This window comes from Protomyctophum parallelum (genome assembly GCF_964188405.1).
Source record: "Protomyctophum parallelum genome assembly, chromosome: 9".
NCBI classification, from domain to species: Eukaryota; Metazoa; Chordata; class Actinopteri; order Myctophiformes; family Myctophidae; genus Protomyctophum; species Protomyctophum parallelum.
Genome location: NC_139706.1, coordinates 33,816,904 through 33,839,685, shown reverse-complemented (window position 1 = coordinate 33,839,685; position 22,782 = coordinate 33,816,904). Strand labels below are relative to the sequence as shown.

At 43.4% G+C, this 22,782-nt stretch overlaps 1 protein-coding gene across 1 annotated transcript in view; it reads left to right on the top strand.

Moving 5' to 3' along the window:
- The first annotated feature begins 10,139 nt into the window (after nt 1-10,139).
- The window catches only part of LOC310864200 (nesprin-2), a 43,183-nt gene continuing 30,540 nt past the window's right edge, over nt 10,140-22,782 (top strand). The window contains exons 1-8 of the mRNA XM_083772789.1: nt 10,140-10,314; nt 10,589-10,745; nt 10,933-11,115; nt 14,992-15,126; nt 15,742-15,936; nt 19,051-19,168; nt 20,039-20,242; nt 20,590-20,738. Coding sequence (XP_083628915.1) covers nt 10,238-10,314; nt 10,589-10,745; nt 10,933-11,115; nt 14,992-15,126; nt 15,742-15,936; nt 19,051-19,168; nt 20,039-20,242; nt 20,590-20,738 — 1,218 coding nt within the window. The 5' untranslated portion in view covers nt 10,140-10,237. The remainder of the gene's footprint in view (nt 10,315-10,588; nt 10,746-10,932; nt 11,116-14,991; nt 15,127-15,741; nt 15,937-19,050; nt 19,169-20,038; nt 20,243-20,589; nt 20,739-22,782) is intronic.

Below are 22,782 nucleotides of genomic sequence, written 5' to 3'. Positions count from 1 at the left end.
TATGTCTCCCAACATGTTCAATTGGAGCTGCAGGCAATCTGTGTCCAGCTGTGCCTGTGTGTCAAATGCAGTTCTGTGCCCTCTCCCTTTGCTGTGATGATAACGGCCCCCTCTCTATTTGCTGATATAAGCATGCTGTCCTGATCAAATCTTCTCGCCAGTTCTGAGTGCACCAAGTCCACAGCTTCATAAAACTCGCGTCTCCACTTGAGTTCTCCTGATTCAACAGCCAGCATTTTGTGTTCTTCCGTGTGACAAAAGCGGGCTCTGGTTCTGCTCACTCTTGGGGGTGCAGCAGTGGCAGTGGGCATCTTCAGGCTGAGTTTGTAAACATATGTTTTCAGCTTGGCTGTTATATTTCCCACGACCTTGTTATCTCCCAGTGCTGCTACTCCGTTTTCTCAGGATATTTGCCCAATCAAATGCCCTTGGCTTTGGGCTCTGTATGGTTTTGGCCACTTCCTCACACGGCCCGAACAATGTGTCACAGCACAGAAGCGAAAATAAAGTTTTTTCATTCAATGCCTGTTGATTGCCCTTTATTTTTGCTCTCGTTCCGCCTCTGACACTATTGTCATCCTTAAACTTGTGTGTCAAGTGTGGCTACCAAAGTGCTGTATGATGAGCTGACGCGCAAGATTGCCTATGTGCGCACACACCACTGGGTTGGACACAGGCCTAAGATGTTGGTTACCACTTCATCCACACCAAAGAGAGATTCATAAAGTTGTTTGCGTTTTGATGATTTGATTATGACGACTGGTACACCCCGCACAAAGTTCAGTGCATCCGCCACAAGGCTCGCCTCACGTGCAACTTCTTGCAATACCAGGTCCTGAGAATGGTTACAGTGGTAGCCTGGCTAATAAACCAGAATCAAATCACCTGGCAGGCTGATTCACGTCTGGCAGCCAGGCTATTACAGTGGAACAGTGAGTTTCATACAATGATTCTGGGCTCCTTCGGTCGTGCTTGTACGCCAGAAAAACATCCGGGCATGTTACTTGCTCCATCAAAACAAAATCCTGAAAGACGTTTAATGGGGATGTATATTTATTTTTTATTATTCCCCCCTCCTTTCCGAGGGGGGAGGGAGGCACCTCCAGCACCCCCACTTCCTGCGGTGATGCTATTTTGGGTAGCTAGTACTTTTTTCAAATGTAGCAAATTATGTGCAACTACACGGTGCAAAGCATTAGTGACTTAACATGCCAATTGGAATGACGTGTTGACCATTCCTGCGTTTTGACCCCTCAGTCAAGTCAATTAGATATCGTCGAGGGATCCGGTACCGAGAGGAGCGTGAACTTACCATCCAGCGCCAAGCTGCCGACATACACTGTCCGAGCGTTCTTGGGTGAACCAGCCAGTGTCAGGGCTAGGTTCCACTGGCGTTTATAAAGGGCGCGGCTGACAGGTTGCGGCTGTCGCTGATTGCCAATCGGGCGGCGGCCGCATCAGCCGCAGCTGATGTAGGATCGCACTGGGATAGTAGATGGCGTCTATGACGCGTCCGTGGGCGGAGCGCGTCGGCGAGGCCGGCGTTTGTCTGGTTGTCATAGTAACGCGCCCATTATTCTGGTGGTATTGTAGCGAGACTCCACAGCACAAACAAAAACAAAACATCTGATAATTGGCACGCAGGAGGAAGCCGGGTCTTCACTGGTGTGTTGCAGTGTTCATTTTGACAGCACATTTTTATATTGTTTGTTTAGTCATAGTCTTTTGAATAAGATGTCATTTAGTTTTAGTCATATTTTAGTCACCTAAAAAGTTTTAGTCAAGTTTTGTTGCGTCATAATGGCAGATTTGAACACTTTGTTGCATGCTGAAAATAGCCGATCTACAAACTCACAATGTGTCACACTGTGGCGTGGTGCGAGCTTGTAGATCGGTTATTTTCTTAGTTTTAGTCATCATAGCTTAGTTTTTATTTAGTTTTTGTCAGTGACAAAAGGTAGTCGGCAAAATTAACACTGGTGCTGGTGGTTGTGGTACCAGCCGACAAGCTGGTGTCAGGAACCAGGGCAGGACAAGACGGATTTTGATTGATTGAGTATGTGAAGACACCGATGGAAACAAGCCGAAAGCTTTTCTGGTTTCATCCTTTTAGCAGACCTTCTATTGTACTGTAGGCTACTTCCCTGTGCATGTCCTGTCAAACTGTGTTAATAAAGTATTAAATCAATCAACCAATCAATGGGATAATTGGGGTCGCAAATGAAGTGAGCGGTCTCCGGAGACCAAGCGGACACCACACACAGACGGGGACAAACGGACACCACACACAGTGCCAGCGGGGACTTTAACGGGGACATTTACATAACTGTGCCACCCCGTTCTGTTTTTCCAGTTTCATCGCCAGTTTACCATCTCATCCCGGGGCATCCAGTCCAGTCACAAAGGACACAATTATGTCATTTTGTCTCGGCACAGAAACTTCACAAGTAGAGCGGCTAGAGCCCGACGACCCATGCCAGGTTTTTGGGTCCGTTGTCGATCCTGCTTTTGGAGTGTCCTAGACCAGTGGTTCTCAACCTGGGATATGATGACAGTGAAGTGACAATTTAAGAACTTTTGAATACCAAAAAAAAAAATACCATTACTGCATATTTCTTTTTTCAACAAACTATCTATTCTAAATTTAAGAAAAGCTGTCGGCTGTCGCAAAAAAGTGTCAAAGTGGAATCTGTCGAAGACCTTCCGTAGCACAGAGCAAGACTGCTGCTCGCTTTGGGGCCCATCTCACAATGCCACGGCGCATGGACTGCCTCAAGGAACCTAGCGCCGCACAGCCCTGTCCTCCAGCCTCAATGTGCACTGCTTGCAGGAACAAACAATTTGCTTCCACTATTTTAATTTACTTCATTTTCGACAAAGAACTCCTAGCACCCGCCTCTCTCCTGCTTCTTTCTACCACCACCGCAATCTACAAAGCCATGCCAATGTTATTTGCATCGTTTAAACTGCTCGAAACCACAAAATGGAATGAGTCCATTTGGCTACACTCCCAAACTTTACTGCGACAGCAATGACCGCCATCCCATGCCGTCGGTAAAATAAAATTATCAATACAGAGATGCAATGATAATTAATGACTATCTATCTATCTATCTATCTATCTATCTATCTATCTATCTATCTATCTATCTATCTATCTATCTATCTATCTATCTATCTATCTATCTATCTATCTATCTTATATAATAACATTAATTTGGTGCCCAAGTTCAACCCAGCTTCCCAACATCATCCGTTAACAATTCTCTCCCAATTAATGTGATCTATGGCATTACCCGCACACTGTACATAATGTCCTGTTCATATATTAAAACGGGTAACAACTACAAGTTGTGATATATGAAAGAAGCAAAAAATGTCAAAATAGCCTTATTTTGGGGCCTGATACGGTTCAGAATGAATGTCCTATAGAGACCTAGACCACTGATTATCTGATATTGTGCAAAATGTTCTCTGATCAATTTGCCATTTTCAAGCTAGCATTACTATTAGGCCTATATGGGGGGGGGGGAAACTCACAAATGTGATGTGGCTTGTTGTGAGCTTGTAGATTGGCTATTTTTGAACATTTCTGAATAGGGCTTAATTAGACTTCCAGCATTAAAAAATATGGACACATGGCTGCTACCAATAAATAAAGTCAAATAATAGTTGATATATTGTCCAGGCCGATTCTTGCTCTATACTATAAAGTATGAAGGAAAGGCTAAGGTGACTGTTAACACATCCTATTATGGTACTCTTTCCTATAATGGTCCTGTTCTCCTTGAAAGCTGGCGAGAAAATAAGCCTTGATACGATTTCTGTCTCCAAACAGCGTGTTCGTGTTCCACTGGCGTGTCCCCCGACAGCATAGTGCTGTTGTTATGTCACGACATTACATGAATGTCATCCCCATTACAGTCTGTCTGCGTTCTACAGAGCTGTATAGTTGAAAGTAATTCACTCACTCTGCCCCAGGAGGCGCCGTGACCTCGGCATACAGTTGAGCAGCGACATTGTTGCTGCTCAACTGCTGCTTTCTAAATGATGAGACTATGAAGGTCATGCATTACGTCGTGCCCGTTCATACAGTAGCAGTGGTGGAAAGTAACTAAGTACAGTACATTTACGTAAGTAATGTACTAAGTCAAATGTTGAGGTAATTGTACTTTACTTGAGTATCTCCAATGTCCAGTACTTTTACTTCTACTCCATTACACCTCAGAGGCAAGGAGGGGAGGAGAGGAGAGGATAGGAGAGGCTAGTGTTGATGCTAGGCTGCTGAGACCAACACTACTGTCTGTCCCTGAGAGACACTCTGTAGGAGAATTCAAAGTCAAACTAAAGTCAGTGACCGATGTAACACACACACACACACACACACACACACACACACACACACACACACTGCTGTTCTGACGGAATTGGATGACAAAAGCGTCAATCATCACGGCCAATCAGGTTTCACTGCGATCCTGTTTGACCAATCAGATTTTTTATATTTATTTTCTTTCATCTGCATCACGTCTGGCCCAGCTGGTGGTGTCTGTGACGTCACCTGTGATGCTAGTTGCCAGACGCTGTCTGAGTGTCTGTCACTCTGGCTGTGTGTGTGTGCTTGTGACCGCGCTCGTGCGTGCGTGCGTTGTAATGGGAAAATGACATTTCAGTCTATGTGAGCTAACTGTTGACAGAGAAAATACTCTTCCACCTGTTACCAGCGGTCAAAAACCTATTTGTGTTTATACTAGCAGACCAGAACAACAGCATACAAGGACATGTGTTAAGCCATATAAGGCTATGTGTTGAAGGAGTGTCTTGTTGCATTTTCAACCATGTGTATTTTTATTCTTTTGGAACCTCTCGAATTGTATAAGAGAGGATGGAAACCTGTAATTGGGAGTTGTCATGATACTCCGGTGTTATGCTTTTCCAGGAGCGCTCTTGTAATAAATTCGTGATTGTGTTCTCAACACTTTTTAACTTTTACTTGATCTGGACTTTGACTTCTTTCCATTTTTGATTGTGAGTCTGATATTCCGTTGACAGCGTGCACTTCTCACAACATATGTTATGGTTAAACTTGAAACAAACAAAGCACTGCATTCTCATGCCATCTGTTGCCACATCTGCAGAGCTCAGACACAACTAGCGATGTAACAATTTCACAAACATTTTAATGTAAGTGTTACAATGCTAATGCATCAGAGCTGCGGTTCAGTATACTTGTATACTGGAAGGTAAAATAACCTTTTAGGCTTTCCAGGTCATGGGTTAATTGGATACTCTAGAAGCGAGTTTAAATTTTGTTATGTTATGTTAACCAAAAAGTTTGAATCGATTTCTTTTTTATAATCAACTAAATCGATTACTCTATTCTTATACATCATTTTACAATGGTGTTGTACGAAAAAAAGCAAAGTTTATCGATCTAAAAGCTTGATGTGATTGTCGATTTTTTAATAGTTAAAATAGCCGATCACCAAGCTCACAACGTGTCGATGTAGATCAGTTGAACTATTCAAAAATGTTGTAAAATAGATAAAAATGTTGTAAAATAGTAAAAAGAAAAAATAATTTAGGGATAAGATTTTTTTTTAATGTTGAGGTCAGGTTCCATTCCATCCCCAGTGATCATGTCCTCTCCGTATGGCCTACTGAAAGCCTGTTTTAAAGGATGCCAGTGATTGCATTTTTTTTGAGGGATTGTTATCATTAATCATAACGGGAAAAGTTTGACATCTTGATTTAAAGTCACCACCCGGCCCTACTGTACCACCGTAATGTAAAAAAAAGAAAATACAAATCTAATCTTTACTAAATGTTTGGGGAAGCCAGAGGAATGTAGTCAATTACTGGCTGATGTGGCTGGCTCCCAGGTGTTGTGAAGGAGCCCTCAGGTGTGAAAACTGTATACGCACGATAAAGTCCTGAAATGGAGATTGATGGTGCGCAATACAAATCCTCAGCATTAATTTTACTCAGCCTCAGTTTACAAATCCACCCTTACGGGTCCATTTGGTTCCATGTGTACACTGGGCCGAGTTAAATTAGCACCGTGGATTTGATTGTGTCACACACACAAAACGGCAAAGGACCGGAACGCTGCCACTGTTCAAAGCTTGATTCACCGTCGCCACGGAGCCAATCTCTGATTAGTGATTACAAGCCTACTTGATGGCTGAAAAGGAAAATGCCTCCATTACAGCTGTGCATTATGATTTTAAACACCCACAGTCCACACAAACACACACGTGTGCAACTGTACTATACTAGGAGGACGGATATCCAATATTTTAGGACGGCATCGAAAATAGATTGTTGATATACTGTAGGCTATACAGCCAACCAAAGTATAAATCCGACATAACTGCAACCCTAACAACTAACGGCTAACATATAACCTAAGGAGTTATAGGTCTGATTGTATACGCCTATAACTCCCCTAATTCATTCTAACCACAAAACAACCATTTATCTGGACTGGAGACCAGGGAAATTGGCCCTTTGTTTTTTCTCAAATTCTGCTATAATTATGGTAATGATATAACACACACACACACACACACACACACACACACACACACACACACTCAGGCACTGGTGACTCATCAGCTCTGCCATGGTAATAAAGCTCAGCTACAGTATGCTTCATTCATAATCTTTCTTCTCTTCCCTCCTGCTCCCTCTCTCTCGCCCTCCTTTCCCTTCCATTCATAGGCTACATACTCTTATCTTGGCTTCTCTCCTCTTGAGTTACTACTCTCTTTCCTTCTACACCTCCTCCTCTTCTCTTCTTACCGCCATGCCCTCATTTCACACGCTTATCACTTTGCCTTTGTCCATATTATCTCTCAGCCCCCCCCCCCCCCCCCCCCCCAGTCTCTCTCTCTCTCTCTCTCTCTCTCTCTGTCTCTCTCTCTATATCTCTGTCTGTCTCTATCTCTGTCACTGTCTGTCTCTGTATCTCTGTCTGTCTCTATCTCTCTCTCTGTCTGTCTCTATCTCTGTCTGTCTGTCTCTCTCTCTCTCTCTCTGTCTGTCTCTATCTCTGTCTCTGTCTGTCTCTCTGTCTATCTCTGTCTCTGTCTATCTCTGTCTCTCTGTCTCTCTCTCTCTCTCTCTCTGCCTCTTTCTCTACATCATTATGTCTAATGATGTAATATATCTAATGATGGTGCAGTCTGTTCTCACTTTAAGCCACTGGGGAGCAAACAGTGTGCCTGCACGTGTGCGTGAGCGAGTGAGCGCATGTGTGTGTGTGTGTCGTGCATGCAGATGCTGAACACCTGTTTGTGTTATTTCTTTCTTTGATGGCATAATCTAACGTCTGTCTGTCCATTTATGACTTGCCTCCGTCATTGTCAGTCCACCACATTTATTGTCCATCTATTTTCATGTCTCTCTCCCATTTCATCTATTTCCATCTGTTACCCCATCTTGTCTCACTGTGTGTATGTGTGTTTTATCGACTGCCTCCCTTTCTCTCTCTCTCTCCATCTGTCTGACAGTCTGTCCATTTATCCATCTGATATCTGACACCGTACAGTATATACTTTGTTGTTTGTTTGTTTGTATCGGCTGTTGTTGACGATTCTTTTTTTTGCCCGAAATGAAACCCAGGGTATGTGGTGAATCATCTGTTACCAGGCAGAAGTAGAGAACCGAGAGGGGATATTTTTGCAATATCGCAATAATATTGTACAGGTAATGGTATATTGCAATATAGGGGGGGGGGGGGGGGTACTGGATGTCGCCCAAGTCTTCTTTCTTTCACTTCTCACAATATTCTGACTGGCATTCATAATTGCCTTTTTTATTGAAATGTGAAAAAGAAAGAAACTATATATAGAGTCTACTGAGCCATGTATGAGGAGAAATATGAACACAGAGGAAAAGGAAAAAGAGAGGTTTAGGAGAGGAGAGGAGGGCTGGAAGGAGGTAGACCCCGCCCACTCCACTGAGTGAACTGCTGCTTCTTCTTTTCAAGAGCTTCAGGAAGCTCAGAGTCTGATGAATCAGGCTAGGGACAAAGAACAAAGCAAGATAAGGTGGGAGCACAGTCTATGTAAAGCGTTTTGGATAAAAGCACTATATAAATGCACCATTTACCATTTACAACCACACACGCACACACATTGCACTGTGGGCTTTCACTGGTCCGTGGTGGAGGCCATGTCCTCGGGAAAAGACACACATTAACTTTTTTCTATACTTTGGGGGACATTTAGACCTCGAATAATCACGTGCGTGCCCCGAACGTGGAACATCAATCACACTCTCTTCTCCCCCTCCATTGACAGCCCTGGACACCCACCCAGCCCGTCTCTCCCCAGGGCGGGAGAGTCGAGGGGCTAAAAAGCCTTGGCCTCATAAGTCTGCAGTGAAGCCGGGAGGGATCACTTGATTTATGAGTCTGGGCTGCTGAACGCTCTCAGGTGGATGCACACTCACTGCAGAGCGCAAGGGGCCGGCACTGTATTAGCTCTGCGGGAGTTACTGGGGCGTCTTGTCTACTTTCTATTCGCCCCATCTCTCTCTCTCTCTCTCTCTCTCTCTCTCTCTCTCTCTCTCTCTCTCTCTCTCTCTCTGTCTCTGTCTCTGTCTCTCTTTCTCTCTCTCTACACTTAACATATCTCTGCTGTCTGGCAGAAACCACCTAACTCCAAAATGTAAATTTTTCAGAAAATGAAAAGACATCCAGCTCAAGTGGCAACACAATAGCAACACAAAAAAAAGAAGTGAAACCTCAAAAATGGAGTTGGGTGGTTTCTTCCTGACAGCAACGTTATAACAAGTTCATGGAATACACTAGCAATGTCAACTCTTTACAAATGAAAAGGGGTAATGGACAATTTACGTACAATGAGGGAAGAACAGCTTCTGTACCTCTTTGTAGCTTTGTGTACTAAATTAGGTACAATGTTATGTCACAACGGCATGAGAAGGAAAAGGTTTCTGTCGCTGTATTTTATCATTATGAATCGTGCCCCCTCCCCAAGTTCATCAAGCAAGCAAAGTTTGCTTGAAGTTTGTCACTTCAATTTACAATTTAGGCATTTAGCAGATGCTCTTAATCCAGAGCGACTTACAATAATCAGGAACAAAAGCATGGGAATACATCACATAAAAGCATTTATCATGAAACATGAGTAAGCTAAGAAAGTAACAGTGGAATATCTATATTATGAGACTATACGTATAAGCTATATATATATACTACTATGCTATACAGTACATATGTCGTGCTATGATGACTATATACAATGCAATTATAGTGCCGTCTACATAACATGCTATAAGTCTGTATCAGATGCTATCTAAGTCTACAGAAATGCTATCTAAGGGGGTAGGGTAAGTGCTATGGGCCATGATGGAGTCTAAAAAGGTGGGTTTTCAGACTACGGCGGAAGATTGGGAGTGATGCTGCAGTTCTGACTGCAATGGGAAGTGCATTCCACAGTTTTGGAGCCAGAAGGGAGAAGAGTTTGGGACGTGTGGAGCGTTGTCCCAGCGTTTTTAGTGAGGGTACTTCCAGCTTCCCTGCGTTGGCTGATCTGAGTGCGCGGGAGGGTTTGTAGGGTTCAATCTTCAATTAAACTCTTCTAAATGCAATACAAAGAAATTTGCTGAAAGGGAAAGTGCTTTGAGGGAAATATCTCTCTCTCTCTCTCTCTTGCTCCCAATGAAGACCCATAGGGGCCGCTGTGCACTGAGGGTTATGCGTGTCAAGTTGGATGGCTGTAATAACAGTCTGTCCAACCTTGGAGCTTCATTACTAGTTGTCCATCTGTCCACTCTGGCTGCCTCACAGATTGGCTCTCTACTGTGTAGTGGCTGCTGCATGCTGCTCTGACTGGCTGCTGCAATGCTGCATGCTCTGTTTTTTGAAGGTTAGGGTTGTGTCTAACATGACCTCGAGGTACTTGAACTCTGACACAAGTTCAAGTTCCTCCCCACCCAGAAACACGTTTGATGACTCTAGCACAACTGGTCTTTTGGAAAAAGCCATGCAGGCGGTCTTTTTTTGAGTTTGTGTGCATGTGCGCGTCCACAAATGCAGAGGAGACATATAGTCTTGAACAGTGGTCAGAACTTTATGACTTCCCCTCCATTTCCCCCCCTACTACAGAACGTAATGTATTGACTGCAGAGGAAGTGAAAACGAGGGATTTGGAGGCAGCCTCCAGAGTCGCTTGCAGTTTCACCCCCATGCCCCCCATCTCTGTTGGAAATGACTGGGGAAGACAATGATGCAGTGCAGATGGACAACAGCTGGAGCCAAGATGGAGACCTGCCGGGCTGTGCACAGTGAGTCTGGGATAGGGACTGATGGCTAATGACTTGCATATTATTCACATAATATACAACACGATCACAAAAAATTAAATAAAAAATGTTTTATTTGTGGTGGGTTCTTTCAGTGACAATACCAGTTTACTGCATATGCTTATCACAAAGAAACAGACCTAATTGCAACTTCATGGATTCAAATAGGGTAAATCAACTCGCTGCTCTACCTCATAAAACAAATATTAAAATAATAATAATAAATCTCTCTCTCTCTCTCTCTCTCTCTCTCTAGGTTAGATCGGAGGTGGGTTTTGTGGCATGAATTCATGAAGGAACATGGCCAGCTTGACAGCTGGCTGCAGTCAGCTGAGCAGGTGGCTAGAGCCAGTGCTCCTAACTCTGCCCTGGTCACGTATGCCACCGGCAAGGAGGAGCTCGCCCAGTTTGAGGCAAGTACCTGGAAAACCTCTTGAGAGAAGGAAATAATTATTGAAACATCCCATTGTGTGTGGATGCACATGTATACTCTTTAGTGTGTGTCTGTGTGTGTGTGTGTGTGTGTGTGTGTGTGTGTGTGTGTGTGTGTGTCTGTGCGTGTGTCTGTGCGTGTTCACATTTCCGTTCATGTGTCTCCAGAGGTTGAGCCGTGAGTCAGCCTGTCGGCTGGTTCAGCTGGACAACCTGACGAGTCGGAATCGCGCGCTGACCCACATGTTCGACGGCGCCATGCGCGAGCGGCTTCTTACACTGGCACGAGACTGTGGACGCCGCTGGGACTGTCTCAACGCCAGGCTGGATGCTGTAGCACGCAGACTCAAGGTTCTTTTACTTTACTTTATTGGTTTATTTGGACGGGACAACCGAATGTATGTCAAGAACGTTCTTCACTCCACGACGCCTGTGCCAAAACATGCTAACTTGTCTTTCTTTAATTTAATTCAGCAATTAACGGGGTTGCCCCGTTGCCCCTATTTCAAACACAGCAAAAAGAGAAAATAAGAAAAGATTAAAACTATTACTAGGGTAGGCCTACTCTATTGTGGTGATCTGGTTACCGTGATCTGGTTACTGGTGATACTGGTTGTTTTTTAACCACTGTTTCAATTGTCCTTCACAAGCTGTGAAAGTGGGGATCTCCCTCAGTGTTGATTGATTGATTAAATACTTTATTGGCAGAAATGTAATTAGTACAGGGTACAGTCCAAAGGGATCACCGGAAAAATAACAACAAAATTCAAATCATCATAAAAGGTAAAAAATAACAAATATGTACAGATTGGGGGACAAGGAAGGGGGTTAGGGGGTTATGAGGAGGTGGGGGTAGTCACTGGACTAGGGGGGGGGGGGGGTAATCATTTCTTCTCTCCCTTTGGCATGCTGAAAGGTGGATTTTCAGGCCTGTTTTAAAGGACGCCAGGGATTTGCATTTTTTGAGGGAGGGAGTCAGGGAATTCCACACTTGGGTGGCAGTGCTGTAGAAGGAGAATTTGCCCATGTTTGTTTTGAAAGTGGATGGTACCAGATCGTTGTTCTCGCTTCCTCTTGTATTGTGGCTACTGGAGTCGCTCACTTTTTTTTAGGTATGCGGGTACAGAGGGCATTTACAATTTTAAATGTCAGTCGCAATTTCAATTGCTTAACTCTGTTTTCTACCCAGAGCCACCCTAGACTATCAAAATGGTGGGTTACAAAAAGATGGGTCATGTTTTGTTTGTGGCTTTCGCCTTTATTTTTTTGACAGGAAATGGGGAGAGAGATGGGGGGGGGTGACATGCAGTAAAGGCCGTTGGGTTCGAGAGTTGAACCTGAGGCACACTGCCAGACTTGGACTACCAGCCAAGGTGCCTGGACCGCTGAGCCACGGCCCATGCCGAATTAGTATGTTTTGGGAGGTTTGCAGCTTGGTCTTTAGTGAAAAGAGATGTTTGAGAACCAAGAGGTGCAAGCATTTTCAAAGTAGGGCTGAATTCTCCAGTTAGTCTTGAGAGACGAGAGTACATCTGTTGACAAACGAGGAAATTCTGCCCAGAAATCTTGTTCTTTGGTTAACTTTTTTGATTCCCTGTCAGTTTGTTGTCAAGAATACAGCCAAGATGTAATCTCTTCTTTGCTGGAGATTACTATGTCGTCAACTCTGACTGTGACAGGAAGCTCATTCCAGTATTGAATAACAACCTTTGATGGAAAGAACATTTTGACTGAAGGTAGAAGGTGTGTTTTGTTTTCCCATCTTACAGTGCTGATAGATAAAGAACATTTTGACTGAAGGTAGAAGGTGTGTTTTGTTTTCCCATCTTACAGTGCTGATAGATAAAGAACATTTTGACTGAAGGTAGAAGGTGTGTTTTGTTTTCCCATCTTGCTGATAGATAAAGAACATTTTGACTGAAGGTAGAAGGTGTGTTTTGTTTTCCCATCTTACAGTGCTGATAGCTTCGGAGACCACATGGATTTTCCTTTCAAAAGAAAAGTGCAGACTGCATTCTGCTCGCTGTCGGCGGTCTAGCTGTCTGTCACCATTATGTCATTTTACGTGATGATTAATTGTCGCTCAAATAATTGCGATTAATGATTTAATTGTGTTTCTACTTTCTGTCAACACTCTAATTGCATTTCAATTTGGCTAAAAATGTAATCTTATTCCCTCAACAAGGCAGTCCGTTTAAATATGCATCTCTGCAATAAATTGTTAATCTACTTTGACGTGAGTGTTTCTGACTGAACTTACATCATTGAATAAGTTTATACTTTAGCACACCGTGACGTATTTTGCATGCATGGCTTAATCATTGAGGAGGAAACCTCATAACTCCTCATAACTCCAAAATGTTATTTTTTCAGGAAATGAAAAATATACGTTTTAAGGAAATTAATAAAACCTTATATTTTGTAAACGATGCAATACTGCCTCATCAAAGTTGGTGTGACTTTAGATATTGTCAATTACTTGCATGAGAAGGAGAGAGGTGGTGGAGTTAGCTGTTTTAGCAGACAGTGACAGTAGAGGGTACAGTAGAGGGAGCCCCACACGGTAACTCCGGAATCGGACCGCCACCCTGGGTGCGTTCCTGTGGGTCAGGATCCCCCCCTGGGGACCCCCACACGGAGTTGCACCACTCACTTCACAAGGGTGTGATTTTTTTTATGCTACTGGCAGGATCTCATAATTAACACATAAATGGTGCAATAATAAAAATGTTTAAAAAAATCAGTTAGCTAAGGTTCTGCGCCTGTAGTGATGTGTCTCGTTGTGATCGTCCCTTAACATTACAGTCGGCAGTAAGGAGTACAAGGTAAAAACACAGTGCTGGGACAATGACTCTGTCCCAGTTCAGATGCAGGCGAAAGTGGTGTACGTTTAAGAATAGTACAAGGGAAAAGGGGAGGGGTAGAATGTTTTACCTCTGCCAAAAAGAGTTGGATTGTCCTGAAGAGATGATCCACGTTTAGATGGCAAAGTTCAGGGGTCAAACTGGATAATGGATAAGTGGAATTGTATTAAACCTGCTGAGAATAATCTGTAGGTTGCCTCAAAGAGCTGGTTATTGTTTGGGTCTCATAAGGCAATGTCCCAATTAAGGACAAGGTCAAATTGGGGCACCAGGGCTAAGTTAATAAGGTCTTACTTTAAAACAATATAATAAAAGCAATACGTTAAGAATGTATTATTAATGCCACTGCTGCTGCTGCTGCTACTACTACTACTAAAAAGTTAGCCTCGATACCCAGGCTTTCATTTCGTCTGCGCGAAAGATGAAAGCCTGGAAAAAGCCGTGGGCTGAACCAGTCTAAAAGTGGGAGTCAACCCTTCCGGGTGGGCGTCGCTCTAAATGATGTGACGTAGCGCTGCACTAGGGGGGAGAGGAGGGGCCGGGGGTGACGGACAGATCGATGAGATCCAATCAGGGTGCGCGCATTTCTGAGGCGCGACCCGCCCCTCTAGACCAGAAATGTCTCTGCTTAGGTCAGGCTACTAAAAAGTTAATAATTGTAATAATACTGGTTTCTGTTATTTCAATCTTTCCACCTAACTAACTGCTTGTGAGAAGATGCTGTGAGAAAAGCTTTATTTTAAAGATATTCTTTTTTGCGGCTTACGCCTTTTATTGATTTTTGAAGGGACAGACAGTAGGCTGACAGGAAACGGGAGAGAGATGAGGGGATGACATGCAGTAAAGGCCGTGTCGGGTCCGGGAGTCGAACCCGCGGCACACTGCGACTGGATTACCAGTCCGGTGCCCAGACCGTTACGCTACGGCCTGGGCGAGAAAAGCTTTATTAACAGAAAACGAGGGTAGAACCATAATGACTGAAGGCACAGTAATCTGATTAACAGTTTGACTGCGGAATTAATTAATTGTAATGCCCTGTTGACTGCCTAGATTTCACTAACCTTTGAAGAACCACCACGCGCGCCACCGCAGCCATTGGAATGCATTTGGCCTCAATTTCCCAGAACCCTTTGCATGCCATGCGACGGATGTTTTTCCGGTGACGTCATCTGAACGCATCACGGCGTCACCTATCCCACTCTGTCCGATGGAAATTAAACAATGAAAACTTAATGTTGAAATATGTTTATACAAGGTTTTTCCCGACAGCAACAAAATTCTATGACACCTCTCTCTCTCTCTCTCTCTCTCTCTCTCTCTCTCTCTCTCTCTCTCTCTCTCTGTGTGTCACCGTGTATCTCAGCACTTTGTGTCCGAGTGGGAGGAGTATGAAACAGAGAGGGAGGAGCTATCCGTCTTGTTGTCTGACCTGGACAGACGCCTGATGGAGGTGGAGCACCTGACGGGAAATAGCTGTGACAAGATGAGAAAGCTGCAGGTGTGTGTGTGCGTTTTCACATTTCCGTTCATGTGTCTCCAGAGGTTGGGCCGTGAGTCATATTCAATATGCAAAAATGGCAAGAATATCACATCACTATCACATTCTAAATGGGGATGAAGTGGTTAATTAGCCTAATCAATTCAATCAGAATTCTTTCACATAAATTCTTAGGTACCATATATACAATAGGTATATTTTTTATCATGTGTGTGTGTGTGTCCTCACAGATGACTGTGTTACTTACATTATTATGTTGTTCCATCTGGGAACCCATCGGCAAAAAGAGAAAAAAACAGAGCTGTTTGTTTCCTTGTGGATAACAGGATGTTGGCCCGTTTGGTCCGCCCCCAGCCCTCCTCTTCCTGTGGGGAGCCTCTTTTTGAATACCCACTAATCCCCAATGTTCACACATTATGAACAGATTCAGTAGCGCAGCTCGGGATCTGTTCTTGAGAGATTATTTTGTGTGTGACTGTGTGTGCGTGTTCTCACATAATGTCTAATACCTTACGGTACTTTATTATTCCATTGTGTGTGTGTGTCTGTGTGTGTGTGTGTGTGTGTGTGTGTGTGTGTGTGTGTGTGTGTGTGTGTGTGCGCGCGCTTGTCCAGATGTTCCAGATGTCTGTGTGTGCAAACTCTGCTCGTGTGAACGCGCTGCTCGAGCGTGGCGAGGCGCTGATCCAGCGTAGCGAGCCGACGGACGCACAGGATGTAGAGAGACAGCTGCAGGATCTGCTGCTGCTCTGCAGCGGAGTGTTCCACCGCATCGGACGAGTGCACACACGGCTGCTCAGCATGAGACTGGTACGCACTCTACCTTTATGTTTACAAAAGAAGTTCAACATTTTCCAAATATTTTTGATACATTTAATAAAAACTTTAAAGATGGAGTGCCACAATTTTTGTATTTTTCCAGCTTTTCATGTGTCTATGCCATAGACACGACTCCAGGGTGTCTAATGAAGTACTGTCACCCCATAGACTCTATGGGGTGACAGTACTTCATTAGACACCCTGGAGTCGTTTTTATGTCCAATGGTGTAATAACTTTGTATTTAGGGTTTCTTCCTGGAGGCTGAACCCTTGACGGTCAAACGGGCCAATGAAGTAAACACGGATAGTGTGACGTAAAAAAAATTGCACGCACACACGCACCTCCCCCTCTATACATATTTTTTAAATACGACAACCTCTGTGGGCGGAGCTGCCTGCCACATACACACGTGTGAACTGAACGGCGCAGCCAGCCAGTTTGCTGCTCTGTGTCTAACTGTGTGGCAGATTTTCAAACAGTCATTTCACACATTACCAGTTCACAGCAGAGCACCAGTTCGTTAGATTGGAAGCAAGTAAATGTTCACGTCGGGTCCTCAGGATTAATCAAGGAAACCACAACAAACCAGCCTTATAGCCTACCTGCTCTGCTGTATAGTTGCTCATGCTCTTCTCAAGGAGTAGGTTGTTTCTTTTATAATCACAGTGGTCGGGCTTTGATACAGAGTGTAGTGTCACAGTGTGCATTCTTGTTGGCTGTTGTAGTCAATATGTAGGTCCTAATACTTATACAAGGCTGTAAAGTCAAGAATTAGTGGTTGTGTCGCGCTGGAAGTCATGTTGCCATGTCTGGCTATTACAAGCGACTTGGGCTTGTTTTCATATAAGTAACTTTCAGGGGAGATGTGGTTGACTTGACCAATGGTTCATGTGAAGGACCCTCAGATTAATATGTTGTTAAAAGGATTTCATAAATATTCACGGCAATTTCTGTGACTTATTTTTGTGGACCTGGCCGCTTCTTAGCTGGAGGAAATCAATAGCCTACAATATATTGTAGGCTAAATGATCTATCAAACTAATTGTTTCTGCTGTTAAACTATGATTTAATTGGATGATGAGCTGAGCTGATTGCGACAATAGGGTCAATATAATTGGAGGAAATAAATGAATGATTATAAAAATCCTATACATGGATGGTGGCAGTATAAGTGCATAATGGTGCTTATACGATATCTCAGAAATATGGGAAGTGTTCACTTATAACTTTTTTTTTTTACATTACAGACACCAATTTGTCATTTTGTAAACAAAAGGGCAGAGCCATGGGCTGTCCTTTTATAAGGAGGGGGAGGGACTAGGACAAGTGGGTGGTCTTAAAGGAGGAGGCGGAGGGACTGGATTAGGTGGGTGGTGCTACGGCATACCTAATGAACTGGTGGGTGTGTCCATATAAAACCATAATTTTAACAAATACTGTACACTTTTTTGAAAGAATTATACCTCATATACACCTAAATACACCTGATGATCATGTTTAAGTGTGGAAAGAAATCACGGCACTCCATCTTTAAAAATAGCAGATGTGCAAGCTCTCAGTGTGGCACGATGTTGTGTATTTAAACCCTGCTTTTTCCTGGGTGAACTCTGTGTTTCCCTGTTCCCTAGTGCCATTCTAGAAGTGTTTTTTGGACTATGCCCTTTGTGATTCTTCTACTGAGGATTTTGAGTTAAGCCTTCTAAAGAACTTTTGAGTGTTTCTTTTTTTTGCGTGACTTTTGTCAAATTTGAACTTTTGGGTTTTCTCCTTTTGAGATTAAAGTCCTATACTTCGTTTCTGGAAATTGATTTGCCTCTGCACCCCATTTGAGAACTCCTTGGGTAGTTTATTTTTCCCTCAGCCATCCAGTGCTGAGGCCGGATATCTGCCTGACAATATAATATTGATGAACAAAAAACTAAAAGGGCACCCGCACATTACCCGACTTTAAATGCAATGTTTGGGCTTTTTTTTCACCATTGTGTGCTTCACCAATGCACCAGTCTCAAAGAAAGAAAGACATTGCAGAAATTTATATATTAAAGTTAAGTATAAATAGTGGTACGCAACAGGCAGTGAAAATATCTGGCCCTTCAAATTATCTTGTAAATAATTCACAATATCTGACTACTTCCACATACTGTAGTGTAGACTGCAATGTCCAGATTCTTCAACTGAAGAATGCTTATATTATGCTCATCTTATCCATGTTGAGAGTAAATGACGGACATCATGAATCATGTGTGGTACTGAACTGAACCCAGTGGTGCACTCCCCTCGTTTCACATGAAGATAATGCACTGCTTCTCTGTATAGTGTGCCTAAGAAGAGACCTTGAACAATGAAAGAGCTCTTGTTCTTATCTGTTCAAAAAGGAGTACGACTGACTTGTTAGTTTCCAGATAAAATGTTCCTTTTCATGTTTTAATGAAGTCAACATTCAAGGATGAGACCTGCACAAAATTACACAATAACACAAGCTTATCTATCTGCACCTGTAACATTTGATTTCGCACACACATTTCAGTATGCAAGCTATACTGGACAAATCTTTATTCATTAACTTTTATAGCATTCTAGTTATTGTATGTTATGTCACAAGTTCCAGTTCTTAAAGTAGCCATTGATTATGTTCTGGCTTGCTGATAATAATTGGCCAGAGGACAAACTAACATGCCTACCCCTATACAATATCTCAGAAAGCTGCTCATGACCTCCCCTAGATCATGACACCGCTAGGGAAAGCTGTGTGGGCGTGCATAAAAGACAAACGGACGGACACATTCAACTTTATTATATAGAATTTCTCTCAAGTTTCTACTGAAGCAGCCAACATGATGGACAGTAAAAATCCAAAGTCATATTCTCTGTCTCTGTCTCTGTCTCTGTCTCTGTCTCTGTCTCTGTCTCTGTCTGTGTGTCTCTCTGTCCGTGTGTCTCTGTCTGTCTCTGTCTGTGTCTGTGTGTCTCTCTGTCTCTGTCTCTGTCTCTGTCTCTGTCTGTGTGTCTCTCTGTCCGTGTGTCTCTGTCTGTCTGTCTCTGTCTGTGTCTGTGTGTCTCTCTGTCTCTGTCTCTGTCTCTGTCTCTGTCTCTGTCTCTCTCAGGTCTTTGAGGATGACACTATTCTGTCCCCTGACTCTGGCTGTCCCTCTGAAGCACTTCTGGAGGACGAGGGAGTGCTTGATATAGCTGCCCAGGACCGTCCCGCATCCACTAACCTGGGTTAGTGCAGCTTATTTAACACGTATGCGCTGCCATGTGAATACATTTTCGGGGTTAATTATCATTGAGGTTAGGTCAACAGGAGTCTTAATTACTACACTTACTAATCAACTATGAATTCCAACATATGGTTGTTATTACTGGGTTAAATGATTCATTGGCATTGCTAATACTGTAAGTAATTATATTCCAATCATCCACTATTAGGAAAACCATGTACTGTATTCACCACATACCCTATTCTGAGGGCAGACATATAGTGGATCTACAAGCTCAAAACACATTGCATTGCACATTGTTTTTGTAGATTTCAGCCACGAGATTTGGTGTAGAGGGCAAAAGGGAGCAGACAAATTGATATTTGTGTGATTGATGTATCGGTCAGTAAGTCAGTCAAGATCTTTCCACATCTTCCCACCAGAGGTCAACGAAATGGATATGTTGAATTGGTGCAGATATTTGCCCAGTGTGGAATTGGATGGTGAACCTGAACTGAGCTCTGTTTAGGCATTCAAATCTTTATTTTATATTATCTTTTCAATTATGCATTTATTTAAATTAATTGCATATCTCTCAAGGGGATTAATGATGTATGAATGAGTCAATCGATCAACCAACTTCAAAAAAAAGTTTTCTTCATAGCTGAAAAAAGACCTTGAAATCCTGCCCTCCCACTTTGTGTCAAAGTGTGCCTGAGGCTGAGCAATACTCTCAACCCCTATACAGTAACGCCTACCCTGGTGAGGCACTGTGTTAATATGGCACCCCATTGCTCTTGATAGGATGGGTAAATGCTGATGACAAATGTACAGAAAAACACCCCCAAAGGCCAGTGAGGAGTATAAATTATTGATATTATCTCTCTGCCAGACCTCAGCCGATCAGGAAACAGCACGCCGGACCCTCTCCCTCCTCATTTGTCCTCCTCACCCGGACCGGACCTCCCCTCAGCCCCTCCCTCCCCCTGCCTCCTCACCCATGACCACCTGGGACTGGAGTGGGACCCCTCGGTGGACATTGGACGCTCCATGTCCCGTGAAGACGCTGACTCGTCCTACTTCAGTGCTTATACAGGTCAGCAGTGGTGTGGGAAAAAGTACTATTTTACTAAGTAAAAGTTTCAATACCACAATTTAGAAATACTCTGTTACAAGGACAGTCTTGTAGGGAAAGTGCCAACCCTGGAAGTAAACAGACAGGAAATGAGAAACTGTCATACACATACAAAAGGAGCAACACAAATGCTGAATAAGGTCAACAAAAAATGCTGTGTCATGATACAAATATTGTCATTACGTGTGTGTGTGTGTGTGTGTGTGTGTGTGTGTGTGTGTGTGTGTGTGTGTGTGTGTGTGTGTGTGTGTGTGTGTGTGTGTGTGTGTGTGTGTGTGTGTGTGTGTGTGTGTGTGTGTGTACTGCAGGTCTGTCTTCTTGCAGAGAGCAGAGATCAGCGTCCAGAAGCAGCCTGAAGAGGCGGAGCTACCTCAGTTCACTGGGCTCCCAGGAGGCCATCCCCTCCTCGGGCCAACCTGCGCAAGCCGACAGTGACGGGAGTGAGCCAACAATAGAGGTAGAAATTGCTCTGCTGCAGTCCGTTGATAAAAAGCCTTGCAAAGCTTGAGATATTGGCTGTCACACTGTGTGTGTGTGTGTGTGTGTGTGTGTGTGTGTGTGTGTGTGTGTGTGTGTGTGTGTGTGTGTGTGTGTGTGTGTGTGTGCGATATATTGTCAATGTCTGTTTGACCAGCTGTGTGTAGGGCTGTCACGATTACAAATTTAAGTTGATGTTTAATTGTCACACGTAATTGTTTGCTTGTAGATCTGCTATTTTTGAAAATGTAGAGAGAGGAAGAGAGAGAGAGGCCTGTGTGACACTAGGCTTTATATTGGTGTACGTGAGCATCTGTGTGAGGGTTGCAAATTCCTGTCATTATGGGGTGCCGTGTGGGCCATAATTCAAACTCACCTCTCACACACACTACTGAAAATGTTGCCTCACACACACACAACTGAAAACCTCTCATACACTATAGTGAAACCTCACACACACTATAGTGAAACCTCACACACACTATAGTGAAACCTCACACACACAATACTAAAAATGTTGCCTCACACACACAACTGAAATCCTCTCACACACACTAGTAAGACGCGCGCACACACACAACTAAGAAGCGCGCACACACACTACTGAGATGCGCTCGCACACACACAACTGAAAACCTCTCATACACTATAGTGAAACCTATCAATGGCTACGTTTACATGAAGTGTGATCATTCCGAATAAATACTTCCGAATTAAATACATCCGATGTAATGTTTTTTGCCGCGGGTTTACACAGGAAATGGTCATTCCGAATGAGTGTTTATATGGAGAAGTGATAGAAGACATGATACATGTTAATTCACGTGAAACTACGCCATCTGTTGGACACATAAAATATAGGCAGTTCATTCATTGTGACTTTCAGACGAAAGACGACACTTTGAAATCCCATCATTTCATTCCGCAGTAGTTTTGAGGCTGCTGCTTGGATAGGGATGGACATACATATTATGTTTACCGTCTTTTTTTCCCTGCTGCGGCTCCCCTTCTCCGCTGGGAAGGTGATCATCTCGTTTTTATGTGTAGCCTACTTTATTATCTACAGCACGGCCAGGGCACGCAACACACTGATTATTATTGTATCGGGTCGCTCGTTATTTTTGAGAGAGAGAGAGAGAGAGAGAGAGAGAGAGAGAGAGCGCGCCTTGGAGTTGGAGCGCAATGGAAATGAGCATGCTCAGAAAGACCAGAATGAATTTACATCCGAAGCAGTGTATACATGAGTCCAATTTTCTTTCAATCGCATTGAACATCGGAGTAATCCGGCCAGTGACATCGGAATGGTTTTTAGATCGCATCGAGCGTTTTCATTCGGATGTAAGTTTTTGTAGGTGTTTACATAACAACGTTTAATAGGATTGAACTTCTATTCGGAATGAAAAGGGGATTTAACTGCTCATGTAAACGTAGCCATTCACTCGTCATCAGTATACTCTGCAAAACAAGTCCCTCTTCTTCCTTCTGGCTTTGGCCATTTTCTCTGTGGTCCTGCAGCTCTGATGGCGTTGTTGGAGTCATTTTGGGCCTCATATTCCCTCTCTCTTATATGGAGTACCCTGATGTCATCAATATGTTTATGGCTACCCCATCACTATGAGTCAGAAATATGTCTGTATATGTATAAAGAAATAAGATTACAAATATTGTAAGGAGATGCAGGAAGGATTATTAGTAAACTATTAGAAAACAGTAAAATCATCAGTGTGGAGTCATTACATGTGTAAGGGGGGGGGGGGGGGGGGGGGGGGGGTTAGGGGGGAAAACAGGGCAAAATCAGAATCTCCACCACCCTCCTGGTGGAATATTGTATTACATCGTTTTACATCCTATTACATCCTGTTGACACACACGCACACACACACACACACACACACACACACACACACACACACACACACACACACACACGCACACACATGAGGAAACTCATCACACTGCCCGTACTTCTCTGCAAATGCAATATTGATGTCAGTATGGTATGCTTATATTCCCTATCGTCTGAT